This window comes from Topomyia yanbarensis, chromosome 1 (genome assembly GCF_030247195.1).
Source record: "Topomyia yanbarensis strain Yona2022 chromosome 1, ASM3024719v1, whole genome shotgun sequence".
Classification (NCBI taxonomy): Eukaryota; Metazoa; Arthropoda; class Insecta; order Diptera; family Culicidae; genus Topomyia; species Topomyia yanbarensis.
This window is the reverse complement of record NC_080670.1, coordinates 17,601,490-17,625,713: the sequence shown is the minus strand read 5'-3', so window position 1 is coordinate 17,625,713 and position 24,224 is coordinate 17,601,490. Positions and strand designations below refer to the sequence as shown.

Below are 24,224 nucleotides of genomic sequence, written 5' to 3'. Positions count from 1 at the left end.
TATTGGTTCCACAAAACTAAGCTGGAGTTCTCCATTTAAAACTATAAATTAGTTCAACAATGCGGGAAATATGGACACCTGACAATTTGATATTATTCCCTAAATGAATTCAGTTATCAATCAAAGCACAAATGCGAAGGAGCTTGAGTAATATTAATTTCGATAAATCGTAGCTCTCGCAAACCCAATCATCAAATTGATAATATTCAACTTCTATGTAGAATTTATACAAAATTTGTGGGTGATTTTTGCATGATGTGAATTGCATGATAACGATAATAATTTCACTAACCCCAAACTAAAGTTAGTAAATGACTAACTTCTTTATCCATGCTGTGCTCATCTCAGTCACAGTAAACACCATTTCAATCAATCGTATTTCGTTGTTAGTGATTCGAGATATTTCTTAGCTTTTAATTGTGGTCTTGGTGTCTGTCTTAGACGCACTTTCTCTATAGTTCAAAGTTAGTGATTGGCGGATGTGGAGCAAATTGAACTGGAATTAACCGGTCGTCATCTGCCTCATTATGTATTTCAAATTGAATCATCTAGGGTCACTTACATATTTTAGTACAAACTATTTTTGTTGATATTCACTTGGTTTACACTGAACGGATTGGGTATAAATATTATCTAAGCATCAGTATATTAAGGAAACTGGATGTGGCATTTGTGAAACACTCTTATTCAACGAAACTAACATTTGAATCAATTTTATCTCAACCATTTGAAACATTAGGCTGAACAGAGATGGCAGACGCAGGTATAGCTCTAACTAGCACATAACAGGATCATAACGAAGATGGGTACATCACTTTCTGTACCGTTTGATAGTGATTAGCGAATGTCAAACAAATCATCCCCCTAGCGGTGTACAATCATGTTTGTTATGTCTTCACTTGATTTCAATTAAATATACAATAATATGCTTTGAACACAACTGAATGCAGAAATAAATCGTTTGAATTTTGAGGGTTCTTGGTGATAATTTTTTTGGGATTCTTTTATTGAATAGATGCAATTAAATTGCATCCAATTTAAATGTTGACAAAGTGTGAGAGTTTTATACCCAAAACGAATCGCCGGGAGCGTAAATGCATCTGTTTTTTCCGCTCTCGAATGGCGATCGAAAAGCTCCTAAATGATTCATTAGTATTCAACAAACCTCATACTTGTGCAATATAATATCGAACCCCATAGCTATACGTTGTTAGCTACACAGCACAGAGAAAATTGAATAACACATACCAACGTCTCCAAGCTATCCCATTTGTGATCGCTGCTGCATTGATGAGAAGTTTATGTATCGCTCATTCGGACTGTTAGTAATCATGTGTAGTTATATAGTCTAGGATGTAAAGTGGTGTTTTAACGAATAGATGTTTGTCGTTTCTAGCCTTGATGTAGTCTCCTCCCGGTAGCCATCTTTTTTTCTAGTATGGCTTAGTTATGGACACACGCTGCAACGATAAAATTGCGTGTAAAGGGTGGGGGAAATGTAAACGTGTAGAAGAAAACGAAACTTTGTGAACTTCGTAAGCATGAAATTGACTCGGAACCCAATACTAACAAAGTGTTTTTGTATCTAAGTACGTGACATCGTTTTTTTTCGAGAGCGTTGCGCTCACCTAAAATTGTGTCTCAACTTTCAAACAAAATTTTGAATTACGTATCAGGTGTTTTTATTAGAGTTGTCCTACCGGAGCTGTAGAGCTGGGTTCTCTCTGTCAGAATCACTTACAACAATTGCACACGGGAACAGGAATGTCACTCACCAAAACACTGCTTAAGGCCAATTGCATTGGGCCGTGATTTTGAATGTGATATTGAGTGTATAGTCGTGCGGGCGTTGGGACTTCACGAACGCGTGTATCATCGCAGAGAGCTGAAGCGTTTGTACAGTATGTTAACGTGTTCGTTCGCGTGGGCAATTGTATGTCGAGGGTGCTGGCGTGTATGTAACTTCGCGAGTGTTCGCGATGATCGTGTAGACCTTGAATCTAATACTTAATTTTCAGTGTACGGTTCAGATACTAAAAGAAAGTGAGTTTCCCCATATCACCATGGTTCCCGATCATGTAGCCATGGAATGTTGTCTAGTTTTTTTTCGGTTCAACTGGAGGCACGGGCCTAGGCTTCTGGACGTGACCAATTCATGATAGCGTAAACACGTGCTACAGCGTTTGTATGTTAACGTGTACGATTGTGTGGGCGTTTATATGTCGCGTGTGATAGCGTATATGTAACTTCGCGTGTATTCATTTGATTATATAACTGTGTGGTCATTCGCATATTCGTGAATGTTGTTGATGATTGTATGGACCGTGAATCTGGTTTGTATTTTTCAGTGTACGGTTCAGATACTAAAAGAGGGTGAGTTCCCCCATATCACTAGGTTTCCCGGTCATGTCGCCATGGAATATTGTCTATCGGATAAAGGCATAGTTTTTTTTGTTCCAGCTGGAAGCATTGACCTAGGTTTCTATTATTGAGTTTAGGGACTTCCGGACGTGACCGATCCCTGATTGGGCGATTACAAACTTTGTAATGCGTTTGCAAATTCATAAGTACTAAAATGGTCACTTAGCTACAGGGTTGTTTTAATGTTGGCTAGATGGCGGGAGTGAGTTTGCGTTGATGATCGCAATTACATGTTCACGTTTGAGACCGGGTTTGTATTATCGCAAAGGCCACGAGCTTTTATACGTTTGAAATGACAAAGATTGTGAGTGTATATGAGTAAAAGAAAAAGGTCGTACAGGTCGAATAATGATGAGAAAAAGTGTCAAAGATATGAAATGGGAGCTTAAAAATTGACCGAGATTATTTTTGGTATGCATGAGTAGTAGACAAGCAAACCAATATAGGTACATAATAACAAATTAACGAAGTAAAAGAAAACAACAAATGCCACATGCCAGCAAATGAATTTCGTTGGACTATGCTGACCTATGGAATGTATGATTCACGTGCGTCGGTAAATTAATCGAATCTTACCGAATGAATCAATCGAATGCTCAAATTGAACACCGGAAAAAGTGACCTACGAATCGTAGAGAGGATAAAATTGCAAGCTAGACAAAAAATTACCTACTATTCCATCATATAAGCCATTTCTACATCCATTTGCTAACACAGTTGTTAAAAAAAGAATAGACGATTGACAATGGGAGAGGACCAAATCAAACATATTGCCCCGCACCAACTCGCATCTCCCGTGCACAGATAAATATACGACTACAGTGTGTCCCAGATTTATACGTTCACCTTACTTTTTCAGGATAACTTTTTTCCGATTTAAACTGCACCAAATTAATTAGCTCACTGACCAACTGAGAGGATGTAAACCATGCACTCTAAAGAGAAACTGGTCGGAATTTTATTAATTTCGGATAAGAATGATAAAAACGCAAGTATGAAGGTGTCGCAATAATTGCCAACAGACCTTTTAATACCCAATTGAGTTCTTGTCGGCCGGTCTCACGAACACTAATGCAGTTTCTTGGTTGAAAACAATCCCATTTGCTTTTGCCGTTTTTATTTATTATTTACCACCAGCTAGTGATCTGGTATTTGTGTCATGTGTCATGTCAACCTATTGTAATGCGCTGTGCTTTTTTAACTGAACATGTAATAAATAGCAATAAATCAATGTAAACTATACTTTTATAAACATTTTTAAATTATCCCATATGAAAGTCAATCCAAAGCATAGCGATTCTCAATCATTGACGCTTGTGTTCGCGAGATGCATCAATCTATCCAACCAACCTGTCCCCTGTTTACCTATATAAAACCGGTTCGTGTACCTCCAGATTAAAAAAAGCTCCATTCTGTGCGATTAACGAAAACACAAACGACCTTCAGTTAGGAAATTGCCGAATAGTAAAATGACTTACCGAAAGCATAACAAAAAGTATCGCGTGAGAGAACAGTAACCATTGCATTATACCATTCGTGTTCACACTCTACAGTGACGGCGGCGTCTCAAAATGAACGTTGGCAGTTAAACCCGACTACAGCCGCACTTCGCCGAAGCTCTCACTCTCTCACGCTCTCATCGACAGCAATCAACCAAGAACCAACCACGTGAAATAAGAGGCGTCGTCGTTGCTTAGGATTGCCAACCGGTACAACAACCGTCAACCGTACACGCGTTATTTCAGGTAGGCCATCAAGCGTCGCGACAACATCGTCATCGTCGTCGTTGCGATGAACGGTGGGTACCCACATCGGAATGGTACCCGAAACGAAAAGAGGAAGTTCACCGCGTGAGTGTGTCCGCGTGTTAGACTAATAAAAAGGTTCTCCGGATCGACTGGACAGCGGCAAACCATTCGAACTGTGTCGTTCGAAGCGTGCACTGCACATTTATTTGGCGCGAAGCTTTCACGGGAAGGGGCTCGCGCAATTCAAATCAATTCCGAAACTAATCGAAAATTGATGTATAATTTGATGAGTGGACATGCGAAGATATATCAGCACTTGCAGTGAACATCGAAGGTCGATTTGACGATAAACGTTGTGATTTAAAAAGAAACAAACTTTGGTGGTCAATTACTGTTATACGAAGTGAAATCCTAAACAAGTGAGCAACATTTACCTGTGTGTGAATTAGAGTGGAAAGTGGCAAAAAGGCGGATTTATATAGCCTGATTTCGGGCAGGTGCTACGTACATACAGAACAAAATACTTTCAGCATCTGGGGAATTGAGTTTGCTGTACTCAAAAGGTATGTTTCGCAGGAAGGACCGAAGGACTGTAAGGATTGACAGAATAGTAAATTCATAAATGAGTTGGCAAAAGTGAACCTTAATTTCAAATGCGTAAGACGTCTGACAAATCCCCCTAGCTCGAAATATTTGAATATGTGTACTTTCAACTCGATGCGGTGTGAGAATGGTTGCATGAATGGTACACATTCAACAGTGTTTTAGGGGATTTACATTGCGTAGTTCCACGTATTAGTTCGGCACAGAGCCGCTGAATGATGACAGGTTTGTTTGAACTTGAAGAAGGGAACAAATCACAAATCGTGTCCTACTACGTTCAAGTCGCAGTTGTTCGTTGCATTTCTCATTTATGCGGTCCAGCTGCTCAATTATTTTTCATTTGTTTTCAAGTTCATTGGCGAAGTAGATACCTGCATTAGTTTATCGGCCAAAAATACCCTCAAAACTTCATGCTGTTTATGTATGCTCAAAAATGCTAAACATGTTAACATTTAACCTAAACTGGTTATTACAGAAACGTTGGCGTTGGTCGGTGAATGAAGAAACTTTAATATGAAGGCGTTCGCTTTTGCATGAAAATTCCTTCAGCCTAAAATTGAATGATGAGGCTTTGAATTTGAATCTTAATTGCGGTAGATTCAACTGGAAGTTGACATTCGAAAGTAAAAATTTTGCCTTCCCTGTTGCTTTGTTTATGATCGAATGACCGAGTGTCGGATTTTAAATATGTTTCAAACAGCACAGCACATTGAATGCACATTAAATAAATTCCATTCAAATAATATGCACCGAAAAAAAACAACCAAATAACCAACAAGCTGTAGAAAGCTATCTAATTGGCATTCATTCTAGGCGCTGTACTTTTACAGTTGCAAAGCAGTGGTAGAAGACGTTTCAAGAGCAATAGATATTGATACGACAGAATGATATGCTTGACTATAGAAAGTTACCCGAGCTTAAGGAACCAAACGAAACGAGTTTCTTTCGATTGGGCAGTAAAGGTTGAATAGTGTACTTATAGTAAGAAGAAATTTTATTTGTTTCTGATTGGAAGAGCATCACCTCGTTAGTCTTTCTATTTCCATTCAAAACTTTTGTCTTACAATTTGTTTCGTGTTATCGAATGTGCTTGTTATTATACAGGATGTTGGGTTCGTCGTTATGGATCTCTTCAAGGGGTGATAACTACTGGCGGATCCTGGGTGGAGCCCGGGTACCCTGTCGGTCACTTTAAAGGTAATAAAATGCAGAAGCCCTTGCTTGGACATTTTCTTGCTGTATTACTACAGTTTTATCCCTAACAGCATTGCTTGGTGATGTTCTAAGATATCACTAAGTAAATCTTCCAGCTCGTAAAATAACATTGGAATTTCATGCAAAAAATCTGTAAAAGTATTCACGCTGTCGCACATAGACCGGCAAATAAACCAAATCGATGCAAGTTTTTGGTAACAAAAGTAATTTTGAATTTTGGAGAACAACAAGAAAGGTACTGTTTTCATATTCCGATGGGAAACTACACAATTTCGTTTCGATGACAAGACATGGGGTTAATGCAGCGATCCTATGAATATTCAGAATCTACCCTGACCATGTCGCAAGGATCAGTTGAATGGTTTTTAAAGCCCTAAGCCTTGATAATCCGCTATTAATTAGTTAAGATAATTTGGCAAAAATGGATGCAAAGAAGATATTTTAGCCCACGTTCATCAAATATTTCCAAATAACTACATTTTCTCATTCCGAGAATTTTAATGCAATGGTTTATTAGCAAATGTTCCAGCTTCCCTGGAATTTGGCTGTCCTAAGTAATTAAGTAATTTAACCGGTGGATTGAAAAATATCTTTTAAACAGTTATTAACATGTTCTTCAAATATTTCAAATAAATGACAAGAGCTCTATGCCATCATTTAACGTTCGAGAGCAAAATCCGAACGTGTTCGTAGGAATTAAATTTGGTGCCCTTCCGTTAGATCACGGGAGACAATTTCACATTGCACATCGTCGCTGTTGTGCTATCTTATGACAAGCGTCATTTAGCACATTTCGAGAAAAACGATTTTTAAAGTTTGACATTGAATATCGTGAAACTTATAAATGGTAGAAACAATTCAATGAAGACAATTAATGCTTCTATCTATTCTGTAATAATCTCTCAAATATTACGAAGATCGGTTGACTATGTTGCGAGTATTTACTAAAAATGTAAATAAAAGTCGCACTCACACGTATCATAAGTGTGTATTGATGACAAAATTTATATGGCGTGTCATAATCGTGCATGGAAAATTTTCCATAGAAAAAAACCATCAATTATAAACTTTTATTCATATCTTTGGCTTCATTTGGTCTATAAACAATCGATAAGACGCATTTTGAAGGAAATTAGTGTGGGAATCTAGAAAAAATAGTGATTTTTTGATACAGTGTTGCCAAATATTCTAAATTTCCAGTTTAAAATTAAAACTGCATTTTTCTCACACTTCGTGTATTTTTCATTTTTAAATGATTGTGTCATTGTGTTTCTCAGATAGTTTTACACATGAAAACATCTTATGCATCACGATAATTTGAGCCAATCCTCAGACACAGTCATTTGAAGCAAAAAATTTAAAATTTCTCAGCACGTTTCTCGCTATATCTCAGTAACTAAGCAGAATATCAAAATTCTGAAAACGCCACTTTGTAGAGATTTTTTCGACAAGTAATGTGGCATATTTAACTCAGTTTACCCCAAAATGGCGTTTGTCATAAGATAGCACAACAGCGACGACATGGTGATCGTTTCGATCTTAATGAAATAATTTGCTTTGTTGATTTACTTCAGCTTATCTTCTCAATCTTTATCACATTCTTCAATGTTACTACACGGCTCTGTGCGGTAGCTTATCTGAGCCGTTGGTTTTTCAAAAACTTTTTTCATACGAAACAATTTATTATTGTTTCGCATGAAAAAAGTTTTTGAAAAACCAACGGCTCAGATAAGCTACCGTACAGACCCGTGTAGTAACATTGAAGAATGTGATAAAGATTGAGAAGATAAGCTGAAGTAAATCAACAAAGCAAAATTGAATTTTAATTGGTAAGCTTATGATTTGAGACAGGGGCGGATCTAGAAAAAAAATCAGAGGGGGTCCGAAATTTCGATTTTGAAATGTTCATTGTACAATACTGCCGTGATACGCATAACAGTCCCATTTGCTATGGATTTCCTATGCAGGTGGGACTATTATGCTTATCACGGCAGAATACGTAGCACGTAAAAACCTCATTTAATTGAGCGACTGAAAATAAAAGTCGCAAGGATAGAACATGCTTCGCAAAACCCGTTTCAATCATATTAAAACATCAAAATCGGAAATAAACTTCAAGTATAAAAATCAGTCAGAAATCCTTCAGCATATGAATCGTTTAAAAAGGTCTCACCCGTAAAACTCGGCTCCAGTATAAAAATCGTTTAAAAATAAATAAATCGCTCGTAGGAGCATCCGTATATCTTGATGTACACGAATAAAAGTCGGCTAACAAAAACTGCTTAGTAAGAATCGGATGTATTTCTATCCGGTTTTTTACTGAAGGTTTTTTTTACCCGACTCTTGCAAAGGAATGTCCCAGTCCGATTTTCATGCTTGAAGTTTGTATCCGGTTTTTATATTCTAATATATTTGAAACGGGTTTTACGAAGCATGTTCTGTGATTGCTACTTTTACTTTCGGTCGCTCGATTAAAATCTGTTTTGCTGGTCGAATCTGGTTTAGAATGATATTGAGTTTAGATTGAAATAGAAACCATTTTAAAAATTCTCTACAGGTTAAAAAATTTCGGAAGAGGGGTCCGGACCCATAGAATCCGCTACTATCATTAAATTAAGCAAAAAACATTGCGAATAAAATAAGGTTTAAAAGTTTGCTTCTAACTTGTAAATACTTTTGAATCCATTCTTTTAGTTCCATTTGAAAGTTGGAAAAAAAATCTTATTACTCAAAACTCTCAGGATTAAATAACCTTTCAGAGTAAAGTAGTCAAAACTCAATATTTTTAATAAAATTTTGATCAATGTATAAGTACACCTGGACAACTTTTATAGAAATTCTATGGGTTTCAAGGGAACTTCTGCATAATTTCGAGAAGTTCTGTTCAACTCAGAGTGTTCTTAATTTTATGTAAGCGATAAATGCATCATGCAAATCTATCCATTTCTCATCATAGTACAGAGTACCTCAATGAACTTTAGATCGTATTGAATTCAGGATAATACTTCAAACTTCAGAGAGTTTCACGCATATTCTACAAAACTCAGGGTAGTTCTGCAAATTTTAAAAATGTTTTCCGAACTTCAAGAAAATCCTACGACCCTGACTAAAATCTTAAGAATCTCTCTCTAGAAAGTCTGCGAAGCTATAAAAATATCGTTCTTTCGCACTTTAAAGAAATTACCACGAACCTCAAGTGAATGCCATCGAACCTACCGTTGACGAAGCATTTCAACGAAGTATTTCAAGGAAAACTTACACAATTAGGAAAGTCTAATAAATAACCACAAAGAAAGAACTTTTGCTAACTTTCGGAGAAGTTTTTCGAACATTGAATAAGATTCTTGGATGTTCTTAAGTTATACTAACTACCTAGAGCGATAATAAAAATATTTTTACTAATAGATCTACAAAAATAATATGTATAAATTTTGAGTGCTGATTTCCATAATTCTATGAGATGCAATATTTTGAATGGAATTCGGTCTCAGAACTACAGCGTGATGGAGACTCATACTACTCACAGAACGGTCAAAAGCAGCTAAGAAAGTGTCAATTCTAAATAAGTCGTGCATGCAACTTGTGATCACCAAAAGGTATAAGAAAAATAAAATCTGCAATCATGTTTGTAACAAAAATTGTTAACTGTTTTTATTACACCAATAAAATATAAACGGCAGGCCTCCCTCACAAGAAATTTATAAAAATTCAAAATTTAAGAAAATTTTCAACATCAAGAAATTTCTGCAAAACTCAGAACTTTAAAGGGATCCTACGAAGACCACAAAATTCATAATAAATTTGTGAAAATTCGCAAGGGAATGCTACTAAATTCAAAGAATTTATCCGAAACGCACGGAGATCCTGCAATATTCAGAGTAGTTTTATTGGTCATTTTACCAAATTTGAGAGATTTTCTACGATCTTCCGAAAAGTCAAGGATCTGTACGCAAGACCGAGGAACTGTTTACATGCCATTTCCAACCAATCTGGAGGATGGAATCCATCATTTTCTAATATTAACTACTTTGCTAGTTTATCACTGATATAGTGATTAATTTAGTGGTAAATATTAAATTAAGAAATTTAAACATGAAAAGTAATATATTTGATAGTACGTAGGCTAAACGAAGCAACTGCGTACGTACCCAAGAAGCATTTCTAGTTTTATAGCACAATACAAGTGTATTCTAAGTTTTAAGAAGGGCTTCAAGAGTGTAATAAAATGCAAATTGTTACTAGGGTACTATTGAGAAAACCTGTACGAACAAAACAATTCCTGTAATCCAAAAGAAGAGCTTCAAGATGATCCAGAATTCGTTCTTCAGTATCATACAGGGCAGAATCGACTATCCGGGGATTCGATTATCCCGGGGAAATGATTCGATTGTATTGTATGTTTATACCCAGTCAAAAAGGGCAATTTGCTGGCTAACGGGGGGCTATTTGCCAACTCGGATGCGCTAATTGCCCCTCAATTTGCCAGCAAATTGCTGGCAATTAGGGGGCTATTTTAAATGCAACATTTGGGCGATTTGCCACCATCATTTATTTTTGCCACCCAACCCGCCCTTAAATCGCCCCCAAATCGCCCACGGAACGCGCCATTTAATCGCCCTTAATTGCCTAACATGAAAACTACAAATAATGCTTATTTTCGGATTCATTATCTACTCACATATACTTACCAGTATACTAGGTAATCACCACCAAATTATAGGAAAAATCAATGGTGAAAGTGGTATTGCACACCAAAACTTATCACAATCTGACGTTCATTAAAACTTTAGGTCAGAGATCTTGTTCTACTATACTTACACACGATTCCACAATTTCCCACATTCGTTGGCTAAATGAAGTGCACTAGACAAACAAAGTACAGGTGAGAACACACCAATTGTATAAAAAACAATTTTAAGCTTAAGCCAAACATGAACCGCCATGTTTGAAAAATGCGAAAAACAACCAAGTCCATTTCAGCCGCCAGAAAATTTGTCTAAGTATTGAAATTGCCTTTAAATCGCATTCGCAAATTGCATTTGTTCCTAGGGGCAATTAGCACAGGCGAGTTGAGTCAAACGTCAAACCTTTTAAATCGCCTGACCATGTTCGTCCGCATTTTTTTTGACAGGGTATAATAATCGTGTAGCGTAGCGCCCGAGTTTGGTGTCTAGTAATCATAACTTTTCGTAGAATTATAATATTTACTTTATAGGAAAATATACTTCCAAAATGTGCAGCAGAAGTCCCCACAGTAACAAAACATATATAGCACATACAAACGGGATACTATTTTTTATATCTTCTTGGATTACCCCTAATAGCTCCCAAACAGTGCAATTTTAATATACCGTTTATCCCATTTACGACAATAGACTCATAAAAATGACCGGCGCAATTTACCTTCATTGCCAAAAATCTTCCCCCAGACTCAGACGGCCGACGGAAACATCAACGACGATACAATAATCTTAAGATCTTTCCGACGACAGCGGGGGAGCAAGAGACTTCAACTGGTACGACTTTCAGCAGAGGGCAAAGCCAAACAATGCTATCCAGTCACGATCGTATAGCTTTGATAAAAGCAATCCTACCATAACTACCGTGACGGTGAGCCCCTGTGAACACGTTATCGCGACCTACGCAAAGATTTTCGCACCCGAGCTTCAGTGTTGGGTCCGATATCACGCGCAAATGTGCCAAAAACACAAAGACTTACGAAGGATGCGGAGGAGGAGGAACAGACGGACACCAGTATTTGCGTCGATCCCGTGTGATTAGCGGGCCCCGAATGGATTTGGGTGTGCAGTGATATCTGCGTAGCTGGCAGCTGGATCCCGTTGATTGAATTAAGCTCTGGTCTTGAATCTAAATATCGGATTCGCATGACGGATTGTTCATAATGGCGCTAAAAGCATTGGCAACTGTTCGACATTTTCCCTGGCAACTCTTTTGATGGACATCAAAATCTGTCGCATTTAGCATTCTTTTTCGAAAACAATCAACACGTTCCTCGATTGTTGCATCTTTTGATTTTGATTGATTTGCACATTCGGAACGTTATCACCTTGATCTTGTTAATTGATCCTAATCAGAAGAAAAAAGTTTCCACTGAAATTTTCTGATACCTACTAATGGATTACTAATCGTTGTTGAGACGACGTTTGTTGTTAGCATAACTTCGAAAATTAAAGCCACTGTAATTGGTCTAGAACGGATCAGTTGTTTCGATTTGAAAAATAATAATGCGAAATCAGTTACAAATCGAATGTCGAAGTGCACTTTTTTTTTATTTCTTAAATCTTATGTGATTTTGTTATCCTTTAAAAATTATTGTTGCTTCCTATCAGGATCAAAACATTCTGCATAGGGTAATGAATCTATTTTCGCACTGTTTCTATTATCACTACACCCAACTGCGTCCGCCATCTTTGTTCAACGCATAAACTCAAATGGCAGGGCAATCCCATCCATAATAGTATCAAGATAGGCTATATACCCTATATTGAGTGCTTGAAAATGCGTGTGTTATATGAATCAAATTATTCTTACCGAGAAAATCGAAAAGAAATATTTCCTGGCCAAGACGGACTCCTTCGTGGCTTTCAGAAAGGGACCATCCATAAATGACGTAGCATTATATGGGGGAGGGGGAGTTTTGTATTTTGTGATGCGTGTGACAACAGGGGGTAGGGGGTCATGTAATGCTACGTAGGTTTTTTTTAAAGGGGAACAGAGGTTAACCTGATGTCACGACAATCTTACCCGTTTCATGTAACTAACATCGTTTTTTATTTCTTGAAATTTTTACGTCGACAAGGAGGGGGAGGGTTACCGTCAAGCTACGTAATTACCAGGGGGAGATATTTAGAGGTTTGTGACGAAATGCTACGATGGGGGAGGGTGTGTTAAAAAACACTCAAAAAATGCTACGTCATTTATGGATAATCCCTATTGTCAAACTTTAAATTAAATCGGCCTATGGCAATGTCACCGATAATCCAGTTCTAATGCGGTTTATCATTTTTGTTGCTTCACGTCAGTTAGACCAGGGGTCTGTTGATCGATCTTACTGATAAGACGATATCTTTGTATCACATGCGGATGTTCTTCGACATTAGATTATATTTCGATACAACCGAACCTAGACTAATCAAAATATTTCTATGAATCAGAGAAACTTTTGCTTTTGGAAGCGTTCGATGTTTCCTGGAATTACAGTGGCTCCTAAGCAGGATTAGTTAAGCTCACGCTCGAATTACTGCGTCACGAAACGAAACGCGACTCGTCTGTTGACTTTCATATCAACTAAAAAATGTACATAGAGTTTTAACTGTCATAAACATTGTTTGTGCATACACCTAAAATGACGTCCCGCAGCTGCAAAACAACTGTGACACGCCTCCATCTGACGAAGGTCCATCATATCTTGGCTAGCAATATCTTCACACTTCCGTTCGATTGCTTCAGGCTTCGGCGTTTCTGTTAGATTTGCATAACTGGAATGGCCGTCTAGAACCCAAGAGAGTGACAATACAAAAATTTGTTTGATGTTATTTGAGGTTTCTAATGAGTAGACAAAATTTTGAAAGTATAATGCATACTTGTTTGATATGTAATTAGCAAACGAACTCGTCTAGAGAACACCAGTCCAGTCAAAATATTTTACTTAACATGCACTTGTGAAAGTATCCATTCCACCAAACAGCGAATGACGTCAGATTTTTTAGGAACTAACGAAATAATGTTTTGTTCCAACCTGTTCAAATAGAATCCATCATTCTTTCCGTGTAACCGTTCGAACATTCACTGCTTCGATGAACATCAAATTCACAGTTCATTTCTCCCTTTGATTAGTAATTGGTATTTAACTGTGATACTTTTCAAACTGTCCTAATCTTACAACTACTGGCGCACACAAAATTCCTGTACTTACCCTTCAGTCATCTAAAGACTCATTTGCATTACGGACATTCGATTGGGCTTGGATCATTTGAATATGTTTTGGTTTTCGTTACTTTCTTACTAATTTGAAATCCATCGATATATATTTTTTGGTTCTACTAGAAATTGAAAGTAATATGAACTCAACGTTACACACAGTGGCAAAAAAATTTGAAATAAGTAAGTATCCGAGGCCATCAAGGTTTCCCGCGCTGAATAACCACACAAGGGCACAGAAAAATATGCAATTTGTCCCTCCTTTATGTTGTTTGTCTGTGGTTTATCAGTGAAAGCTATGATTAGAATTCAGCGCAAGGCAATCCCGTTCGTTAGCATCTCTGATTGATTACAATGATAATAGGCTTACTGCGAACGACAGCAAAGAAAGAAAAATCGGTCTTACAATATTCCTAGTACTGGACTGCACCGTTTGCAACGTGAACAAACAAGAAACGGGAATATAATGCAAAAGAGGCTGTGATAGTGTTTACTGCGAAGCTGAATTTTCTTCTACCTACTAATAATTGTGTTTGTTTCGTTTTCAGGCATTGCCCTATCGTAGGCAAATACTAGCTTCACACTTTGCTCTCAACCGAATCGAGCATGGAGGACGATTCGCTGAAAAAAGACGTCCGGAAGGATTCCTTTCGGGGGGAAGAGCTGAACGGTGACGGCACCAAGGGCGATGGAGGCGATGGGGAAATCACACTCAAACCTAAGATGACCCTCGTCAACGGGGTTACGGTGATCGTTGGCTCGATCATCGGATCCGGTATTTTCGTGTCGCCTACCGGGGTGCTCATCAACACCGGCAGTGTCAACATGTCGCTGATCGTCTGGGTTCTATCCGGGCTGTTCTCGATGGTGAGTGATTTTTGTTTTATTTATAAAAAATTACTAGTAATGAGCTTCTTTTATTTATTGCTGATTATTTTTGTAAGTTTTACTGTGGTGCAGTGATTCTCAACCTGTGGTCCGCGGACCCCTAAGGGGCCGCATGAGCCCAGAGTGTATTCTAAGGGTCCGTGGTACGAAAAAGGTTGAGAACCGCTGCTGTAGTGAATATGTAGTAGACTGGCTCAAAAAATATTTTTTTTGAAACACTGTTCAATCGAATGGTGATAAGGTCCATATGAACTTGTTCGGCTGCTTCTGATTTATTAACAAGAATTTTAATGATTTTAGGGTAGACGAGCCCTTATTCATCTCATTAGTCAGGATGTAACACTATTTTTTTAATTCAATTCGTTTATTTGATAAGGCATGTTTGCGTTAACTTAAAGGTGCCAATTTTATACATATGTTCAAGGGGGTAATATACATTTCGTAAGATTAGGCGGGTCATTTAGTTTTTATGGCAATATTGCTTGACATTTTTAGCAGGGAGATTATTGGAGCAAATAATTATACAGTAAGGGGGACAATATTTACATCTATCTTAAAACTAGGAATAACTAGAGGGCGTGGTGAAATTTTGTAATGATTCGGGGATGTTAATTAGAATTATTTTTATGTGGTAGTAGAGTTGGGCATTTTCAACAAGATTATGTAATATAATAGTTAAAACTAGAAGAGACAGAAAGAGCTAAATGCTTCGGAAAGATATTGTGCGGGGGTTAGGTGTGATATTTCTGGGTATAAGAATCAGGGGAATGAGGGTGGACAAAGAAGGCAGGAGGAGAAAATTATTAACTTTCAGTTTGAGACAACGGGAGATCTACGGCATAGATTGCAGACTTGGGTGGCCTTCATCAGGGAGAATCATGGACTGGCACGCCGGGTGGTCCTCCTCAATAGGTTTCTCCTAAACGATTTCGTAGTACGGCTATAAAGCGCATCGGCAACACTTCGAGTTGCGCGTGTGATGTTCGTGCAGCCGGTCCCGTGTTTGTTGGCTCATTCGACGGAGATGTTTTGTGTCGCCTTGGAGTCGCATCAAACCATCGTGGGTGTATGGTACAGGCGGAAGAGAGCACTAGGGACATACAGAGGAGATCGCGGCTTGCCAGTACATCTCGAACCGGGACGTTGGGTGGTCTTTCTCGGGCCCGGGGGGGGGGGTGTCCATTAGCCGAGCCCCGTCGGAACTGTACTCGGTGCACACCCAGACAATGTGCTCGATGTCGTGATAGCCGTCGCCACAAGCGCAGAAACCACTATCCATGAGCCTAATACGTCGGAGATGTGCATCCAGCGTGTAATGGTTTGCCATGAAACGGCCATCACACGAATGAAGTCACGACCCACATCCATCCTCTTGAAGCAAGGATTCGTCGATACCTTAGGAACCATCGAATGTAGACACCTTCCTAGTTCACCATTGCTCCACGAAGTTTGCCAACTTTCGAGGGTTCTTTGATGGGTAATACTGAGAAATTCGTTGAAGCAAATTGGTCTTTTATAAACGTCACCTTCTAGGGCACCTTATCTAAGTCCGCCTTCTCATCGCCTGGAATGGAGCAATGAGAACGGACCCACACCAAGGTAATCTGGAAAGATTTGTAGATATTTCTCTCGTTAGTCCCTCAACGAACCGGCGCCAGTAACTACGTTTCTTGGCTTCCATCAAACTCTTCATTCGCGTATCTAACATAACATATTGTCGATGGCTAGCGGGTAACCCCGTTCAGGACGGTCTTATACGCAACGACCTTCTCCACGTACACGTCTGAGCACTCTTTGTCCCACCATGGATATCGGATATCGTAGCAGCATAGCAGTGATCATACGAAATATTGATTGATTGGAATTGAGCCGTTGTTGATTGAGACTGTGATCGGCAGATAAGTTGTCGCAAAGATCGTGAATTAAGGAAGACTTGTTATCATCATTGAGGCAACCCAATGCTGTACCGTGAGAGTTAAAGTTTCCTAAAGCTAGTTGCGGTGCATGTAGGGAGTCCATGATGTCTTATAGCCGTCCGTGCTCAACCGCTGTGGTGGGGGGAATATATATATATATATATATATATATATATATATATATATATATATATATATATATATATATATATATATATATATATATATATATATATATATATATATATACAGGGTGTTTGGTTCATGGTTAAGAATCTCTCGGGGGGTGATAGACTGCTATATTTGGAGAAAAAAATTGTTCTACACATACCATCAAATCTCAACCATTACAGAGTTATTGAACTTTTTGTGTAAAAAACTTATTTGTCTTAAAATACCTCTAACTTTAAAAGTATACTTTGTATTTTAAATATTTCAGTTCAATTTGAAAGGTGAGAAAATTTCCTATTGAATAGTGTTCTCATATCTTTTAAGTAATTAGTTCTAATTACCTTTTAGCTGTAAAGTAGTTAAAAGTTAGTGTTTTTGAGGAGGTTTTTGCTAATTTTCTCGAAATAATGAAGTATGATTATAGCAATATCCATTATCCAAAAGTTGGGTTTTAGGACGATTCATAATTTGTTCTTGGACGTCATATTTCTATCTCTTCTCATTTCTTTGTAATTTCATTACTATACTTTTCCTGTAACCGACTTGCAAGTGCTTAAAAGACTCTAATCTAAAAAATATGCTTTATATCGTTATTTACAAGATTTCATTGGAAAGCTGAGAAAATGTCCTATCAGTGTATGTACAAATATCTTTTAGTTAAGTGTACTAAATTATTTTTTACTAAAGAAATAACTCAAAATTTGTGTTTTTTGGAGAGTTTTTTAATTATTCTAATTATTTATCAACAAAATTTATCGTTACTATTGTTCATTTGATGCCCCTTAATGTTCTCTATAACTTTTTATTTGACATTTTGTCTATATCTCTTTTCATTTTGCTGCTATTTAATAGTTAACGCAGCAAGAGCACGCCACAAATGTAGTGGGTTCGAAATCGATATTTTTGCATATGAAACGATGTGATAAAAACGATTTTGCGTCGAAACCAAAAGAGATAATTGAATGGAGTCAAAGAAAGAACTGTAGAACTTGCTGAGATGCATTATTTCCATGATAATAATGGTGATGTTTATTATTTACTATTTTAAGAAAATTAACGAACATGCTAATAATAGCACTAACTTTAAACTAATTTACTTTTAAAAGAATACTAAATTAACTTAACTGAAAGGTATTAATACATTTTTCACTGTAAAATTTTCCTGGCTTTCGAATAAAAGGAAAAAAAGTACAATAAGTGCCATAATTTTTCAATTAGAGCTGGTACTAGTGAACATGAGATAAAAATATCCAAGTTGAATAACCCAAAATCATGAAAATAAGAAAAGATAAGTGTATCATGTCAAAGAACGAATTAAGCAGCTCATCAAGACTAACAATCTGAATTATTAAAATGATGAGGTTAACTGTTAGGATTTTCAAGAAATGAACGAAAAATCATTTAAAATTGTTTAATTTTCAATAAATTACTTTGTAAAGGCTACTTAAACTCATTAGCTGAAACATGTGAGGGCATCACTCAATGCGAAATTTTCTAACCTTTCGAATGGAACTAAAATATTTAAAATACAAAGTATACTTTTAAAGTTAGAGGTATTTTAAGACAAATACGTTTTTTACACAAAAAGGTCAATAACTCTGTAACGGTTGAGATTTGATGGTATGTGATGAACAATTTTTTTCACCAAATATGGCAGTCTATCACCCCCCGAGAGATTCTTAACCATGAACCAAACACCCTATATATATATATATATATATATATATATATATATATATATATATATATATATATATATATATATATATATATATATATATATATATATATATATATATATATATATATATATATATATATATATATATATATATATATATATATATATATATATATATATATATATATATATATATATATATATATATATATATATATATATATATATATATATATATATATATATATATATATATATATATATATATATATATATATATATATATATATATATATATATATATATATATATATATATATATATATATATATATATATATATATATATATATATATATATATATATATATATATATATATATATAGCTATGCAAAGGTTTTGCCTTTGGTTACAACTTAACAAGCGACAACTTCAATTGCTATTATCGAGGGAACGTTAACCCTCCGGAAGTCGCACAAATGGTTCACCGAACGAGCACCCGAGGGTGCCCTCAGACGATTTCGCGTGCACTCAGTGCACTAGCGCAACTGCCGGAAGGTTAATGCTGTAGAAGAAATAGCACTTTTTGATCCCCAAAAGCATTTCTCCACAGGGTGTGTCTCGATCCAGGCGAATAATATTACACTCGTGAAGGTTGAGATCTATATTGGAAGTCACCAAGTTTCACATGATGCAAATGCATCGCAACTCAAATTATTTATTAAAATTTTGAAGAAATCGATTTTCGGGATGATTCCACTGCAGAACAGTGATCAAATCCGTGACCTCGTTCGATGAGTTAGCCATCGAAGGATACAATCGCTGAAAGCAGGGTACATTTAGCAGTCAATTCCGAAATGTTCTTACTGTAGGAAGAAAAGCTAACATAAGACTTCTAATAGTTTGATAATTCCAGTGCTGCGATCGCTTTCGACTGAAACCAAATTTTTGATGTTCCGGGAAGTGCTGGGAGCTCCTTCTCTGAGCTTAATTCTCCGAGACCAGGAGCTACTTGCTTTGGTTTGGTTGCAGCACTTCCAAGAGATGTCACTTTCGGAGCCCCGTCAACGGTCCCTTTCTGGCCTTTACAAGGATGTTTAGGAGAGGAAATATTCCTTCTCTTTCTATAACTTCTAAACACCTTAGTAGATATTCCTTCTTGTGAGTCATCAGCATCGCCCTCGTAAGGAGGCAAATGAACATAGATGTTTGTTGCGGATGGTGGCGCAGCTTTCTTTAGCATTTCTACGAAATAATGCTTGGAACGTCCCGCAAGGGAACGTTTCAGTTTATCCCCGCGTAGTTTGTACGCGGGACATACCGAGATATCATGCAGACGTCTGGTTTGGGGCTCTTTTAAAGTTCATTAGTCAATTTCCAAGATTCCCGAAGATGACATATACTAGATGATTTTGGCAGCCCTCCGCGATCATCCACGCATACCTACGATCGCGATCTCCCAAACATGATAACAACCCGGCGATATCTATCATTTAGAAATTTTCAAACTTGGTCCTATCTACAAATGCCCGTGTTCACGCAATCATCTATCGGTCACGTCCTGAAATCTGTACTCTCGGTCCTAGAACCAATCGAAAATAACGCTGGAATCCACTAGACAACACGTTCCATAGCGACATGACCGTGAACTCTAGTGATATGGTGGAACTCACTCTCATCTAGAATTTTACCCGAGTACTGAAAAATAAGTATCGTGTTCACAATCCGCGCGATGAACACACGCGAATATGCAAATGGCCGCACGGTTACGAAATCGAGTCTGTATGGACCATTCAGCTACTACCCCTCCTATCATCGGTCTTGGACTGACTTGCGCTCTCATTGCCCTCCCCTAAACGCTGCAAAATGAAAATGAAAATGAAATATAATATAAATATTCTTCGAACATTCGTTTATTACTCAAATTAAATTTATTTCTACAAATTGCATTTCCGATGTCTGTCTGACAAACAAAACTAAAATGCGCAACTTTCCACCTTCGTCACAGGTTGGTGCGTACTGCTACGCCGAGCTGGGCACGATGATCAAGAAATCCGGTGCCGACTACGCGTACATCATGGAAACCTTTGGACCCTTTCTGGCGTTCATTCGTTTGTGGATCGAATGTATGATCGTCCGCCCCTGCTCGCAGGCCATTGTCGCGCTGACATTCAGTGTGTACGTGCTGAAACCGTTCTTCCCGGATTGCCAACCGCCCGAGGATGCTGCACGATTACTAGCGGTTTGCTGCATTTGTAAGTATAACTCCTTCTCATACAGTACTATTTGTAGTTTCCAATAATTGATCTAGGTCAACAAAAAATGGTATAATTGCCACTCCCACGAGCTGTATCGTTGCAGTTGCATTAATCTTCAACACAAGAAATGCTCTGCGTTGGCGTTCTATGCCCGTTGCAGCGCTTAATCACATATAATCAAACAACCATTTCTTCCATGCTTCCACCGAGAGCTTCTGTGTCCTAGCTTTCAATGCTATATAAGTTAAACCCGGTGCGTGACACTACAATGTATATTCGTATAAAGTGACGTCTCTCACCGGCCAGCAGTTATCAATTTGTCTCCTCCGGTCAGCCAGTGTGTACATGCACCAGTTAGTTACTACCTACCTACCAGTCAGTAGCGATGGAAATAACAAGCCTAGCGACAAAAAAATAAATAAACATGCGATAACATTTATCGTCGTTGTCTTGCCCCGCTCGAATCTCATCCCATCCGTGTCTGTGATCCGGTTGGATTACGAAAATAGCAGCGATTTTCGCATTATTTTCTTAACGATTAGGCGTAGAAGACCGTCCTGCAATGGGTGAAATTTTCGTGTAAGCTATCTCTAACATGGACTTTGATTCTTTCCAGTGAACTAAACGGAATGTGGAATGATTGTTAGACAACATCTCATCAGCGAATGAATCAATTCAGAAACCCGTTTTAGAGGGTTTTTTGGAGTGCAACCGGTTCAGATGAATTTTTTATGACGATCTTGGAAAGTTCGTAGTCATCTGGGCAAATTTTAATGCAAACTGTTTTGCTGCCCATCAATGCTCTCAGTCTCTCCGTAACTAAAAAGCATTCCCCAACCTTATCCGGACGTACGAAACCATTTTATGCATTACCATATTGATTATTTCTGTCCACGGAGAGGCCGAACTGCTCATTTAAAAGACACCATTCAATCTGTTATTCAAATCCACCGACACTTTTACACTTGACCAAGTACCTACTACCAGTAATCCTGCTTTTTTCGTGGAACTGAAACTTTTCAGATTAATTCATGCGCAATTATTTTCCTCTCATTGCAGTGGTCCTGACGTTCGTCAACTGTTGGGATGTGAAGTGGGCAACTGCCGTCCAGGATATCTTCACTTTTGCCAAACTGTTGGCCCTCTTCGTTATCATTGGAACCGGAGGGTACTATTTCTTCAAAGGTAAGTGCTGCCGTCTAATGGTAAATTGCAATTCGACGCTATTCGTAGTGGCTGGTAACCGTTACCGTTTAGATTGTAATTGACGATCTGTTTGAAGACTTGTGCGTATTATAAGTAGCAAGTTTTGATCAGATGCTAGAGCTGTCACTGCAAGGTGTCAACTTTTTCCGCTTGTACAGCAATGCAAATTTGAATAGTGCCCACAAATGATTTGTTTAAAAAAAACAACGAGATAATTTATGGGTAGACGGCTGATTTACCGCGCTTCCAGTTTGTTAAATTTTGTTTTGCTACCAGACGTCTGCTGCTTAGCCATTGCGTTGTACGTGGCAAGGTAAATAAGTTTGCTTGTTCACACAACAGGCATTCTTCATTTTTTGGAACCACACATACCTATGTTACATGACTGTTTAGATATGTTGGTGGTTAAATAATTAATTCCTTAAACATAACTAAGGAATCTATACATTGTATGTGGTGACCGAGCCTAGTTGGTAACTCATGTGCTAAAAAGGATTTTTTAAACGGTCAGCCATTCGAAATGATTATGTCTTTGCCTACAAATAAACAGAATATTGTGAAAAAATGAGTGCTTAGCGTTTCGGATTCTCCTCATCCTCAGTGTTTGGGCTAGTTAGACGATAAATCTAAACTAGCACCAAAGCTGGCACTAGTTAGACACTCAATCCTAAATCCAAAAAGTCATACGCTAAAAATTAATTTTAAGTTAGATATTGTGCCCTCCTGCACGAATTTTTTTTTTTGCATAGAATATTGCGCTTTTTACGACAAGAAATTTACATATCTCTTTAATAGTAAAATTTGTGAAAAGTTGTTGATAATGCAATCTGCAAGCACGATTCTTTCGTATCTTCGAATCGTGATGAATTAGGCGATAAAATCTTCCGTTTTGCTGCGAAGTAGTTCCAGTTCTTTTTGATACTGTAATATGATCGTAATGATACCAGTTTATATAGGAATTTACCGTGGGACCACCCTTTCCAATCCATAACTCCGGAATCGGAAGTCCGATAACTTAAAAATTCAAACGCAGGTTATGGGAGGATTACCCTAGTAGCAGTTGAGGTTTTATGGTAGTTTTATAACCACTCATAAAACTTAGATTGCTCTTGTAGCATGCTATAAAATTTCAATTGTTACTTGGGTATGCCGTTCATTTGAAATTAACATTGTTTAAATTGGCTCTGCAGACTCTGAGAAAATTGGGTGACAATATTTCACACATACATACATACATACACACATACAAGGGAAGCAGGACTATGAGTTGACCCCCTCTTCTCAAACCTTCTGCGAGTTAGGTAATTTTCCTTGGATATGGTGAGTGGGCTCTTTTATACCTCTATAAAAAGCCATCTAAAACCGAAAATATCTCTGTCGAAACGAATCTGTGCCACTTGCGTCAAGATTTTATCAATTTTTTAGTTCTTTACTGGCACAGTTAACCTCACTTTTCTTGACAGTTCGCTTGTACTGTTTACATGGACTTAGAAAAATTTGTGGACGACTAGATTCGCTCGAAGAAAATCGTAAAGAATTTTTCTAAGTCCATGTAAACAGTACAAGCGAACTGTCAAAAATGAACACTCAGGTCATTTGTGACGTCAGCGTAAAGTATTCAATATCTACCGAGATAAATTTCAATGATATATTAGATGACTGACGACTTTCATAACATACGTCACAAAACACCTTTTTTACTTGAAATTGTTACATTTTGTTGTTCATGGTACTTATATGGAGATGGTGCACTAGCGCCACTAGCAAATCAGTGGTGCTTAGGGAGCATCCATAAATGACGTAGCATTTTTTGAGTGATTTTTAACACCCCTCCCCCATCGTTGCATTTCGTCACAAACCCCTAAATAGTACAGCTTCGTAGCATGACATGACCCCCTACCCCCCCCCCCCCCCCCCCGCCTGTCGTCACACATCATCACAAAATACAAAACTCCCCCCTCCCCCATTTAATGCTACGTCATTTATGGATGATCCCTTATAGCTTATAGACACCAAGCTCTTTCTATCAGTTTCGCCCCGGGCGGGGCCGTCGCATGATCTGGAATCCTGATAAATGCGAATTCCACTCGCCAGTAACTGGATGCGTTTGGTACTGTTTTCATTCAATTTTCAAGCTACAGGTCTGGTTTGGGTTCGATAAAATTGAAACCCGACC

The 24,224-nt window shown here is 37.7% G+C and overlaps 1 protein-coding gene across 6 annotated transcripts in view; it reads left to right on the top strand.

Moving 5' to 3' along the window:
- The window catches only part of LOC131677028 (Y+L amino acid transporter 2), a 47,133-nt gene that overhangs the window by 7,907 nt on the left and 15,002 nt on the right, over window positions 1-24,224 (top strand). For 3 of the 6 annotated variants that reach the window (XM_058956535.1, XM_058956538.1, XM_058956537.1), the window contains exons 2-4: window positions 14,477-14,795; window positions 20,593-20,839; window positions 21,902-22,027. In XM_058956535.1, the coding sequence (XP_058812518.1) occupies window positions 14,535-14,795; window positions 20,593-20,839; window positions 21,902-22,027 (634 nt within the window). In that variant the 5' untranslated portion in view covers window positions 14,477-14,534. Of the gene's footprint in view, window positions 1-4,321; window positions 4,733-13,921; window positions 14,112-14,476; window positions 14,796-20,592; window positions 20,840-21,901; window positions 22,028-24,224 lie in introns of those variants that run through there. The other 3 variants (XM_058956534.1, XM_058956539.1, XM_058956536.1) reach the window with 2 other exon arrangements.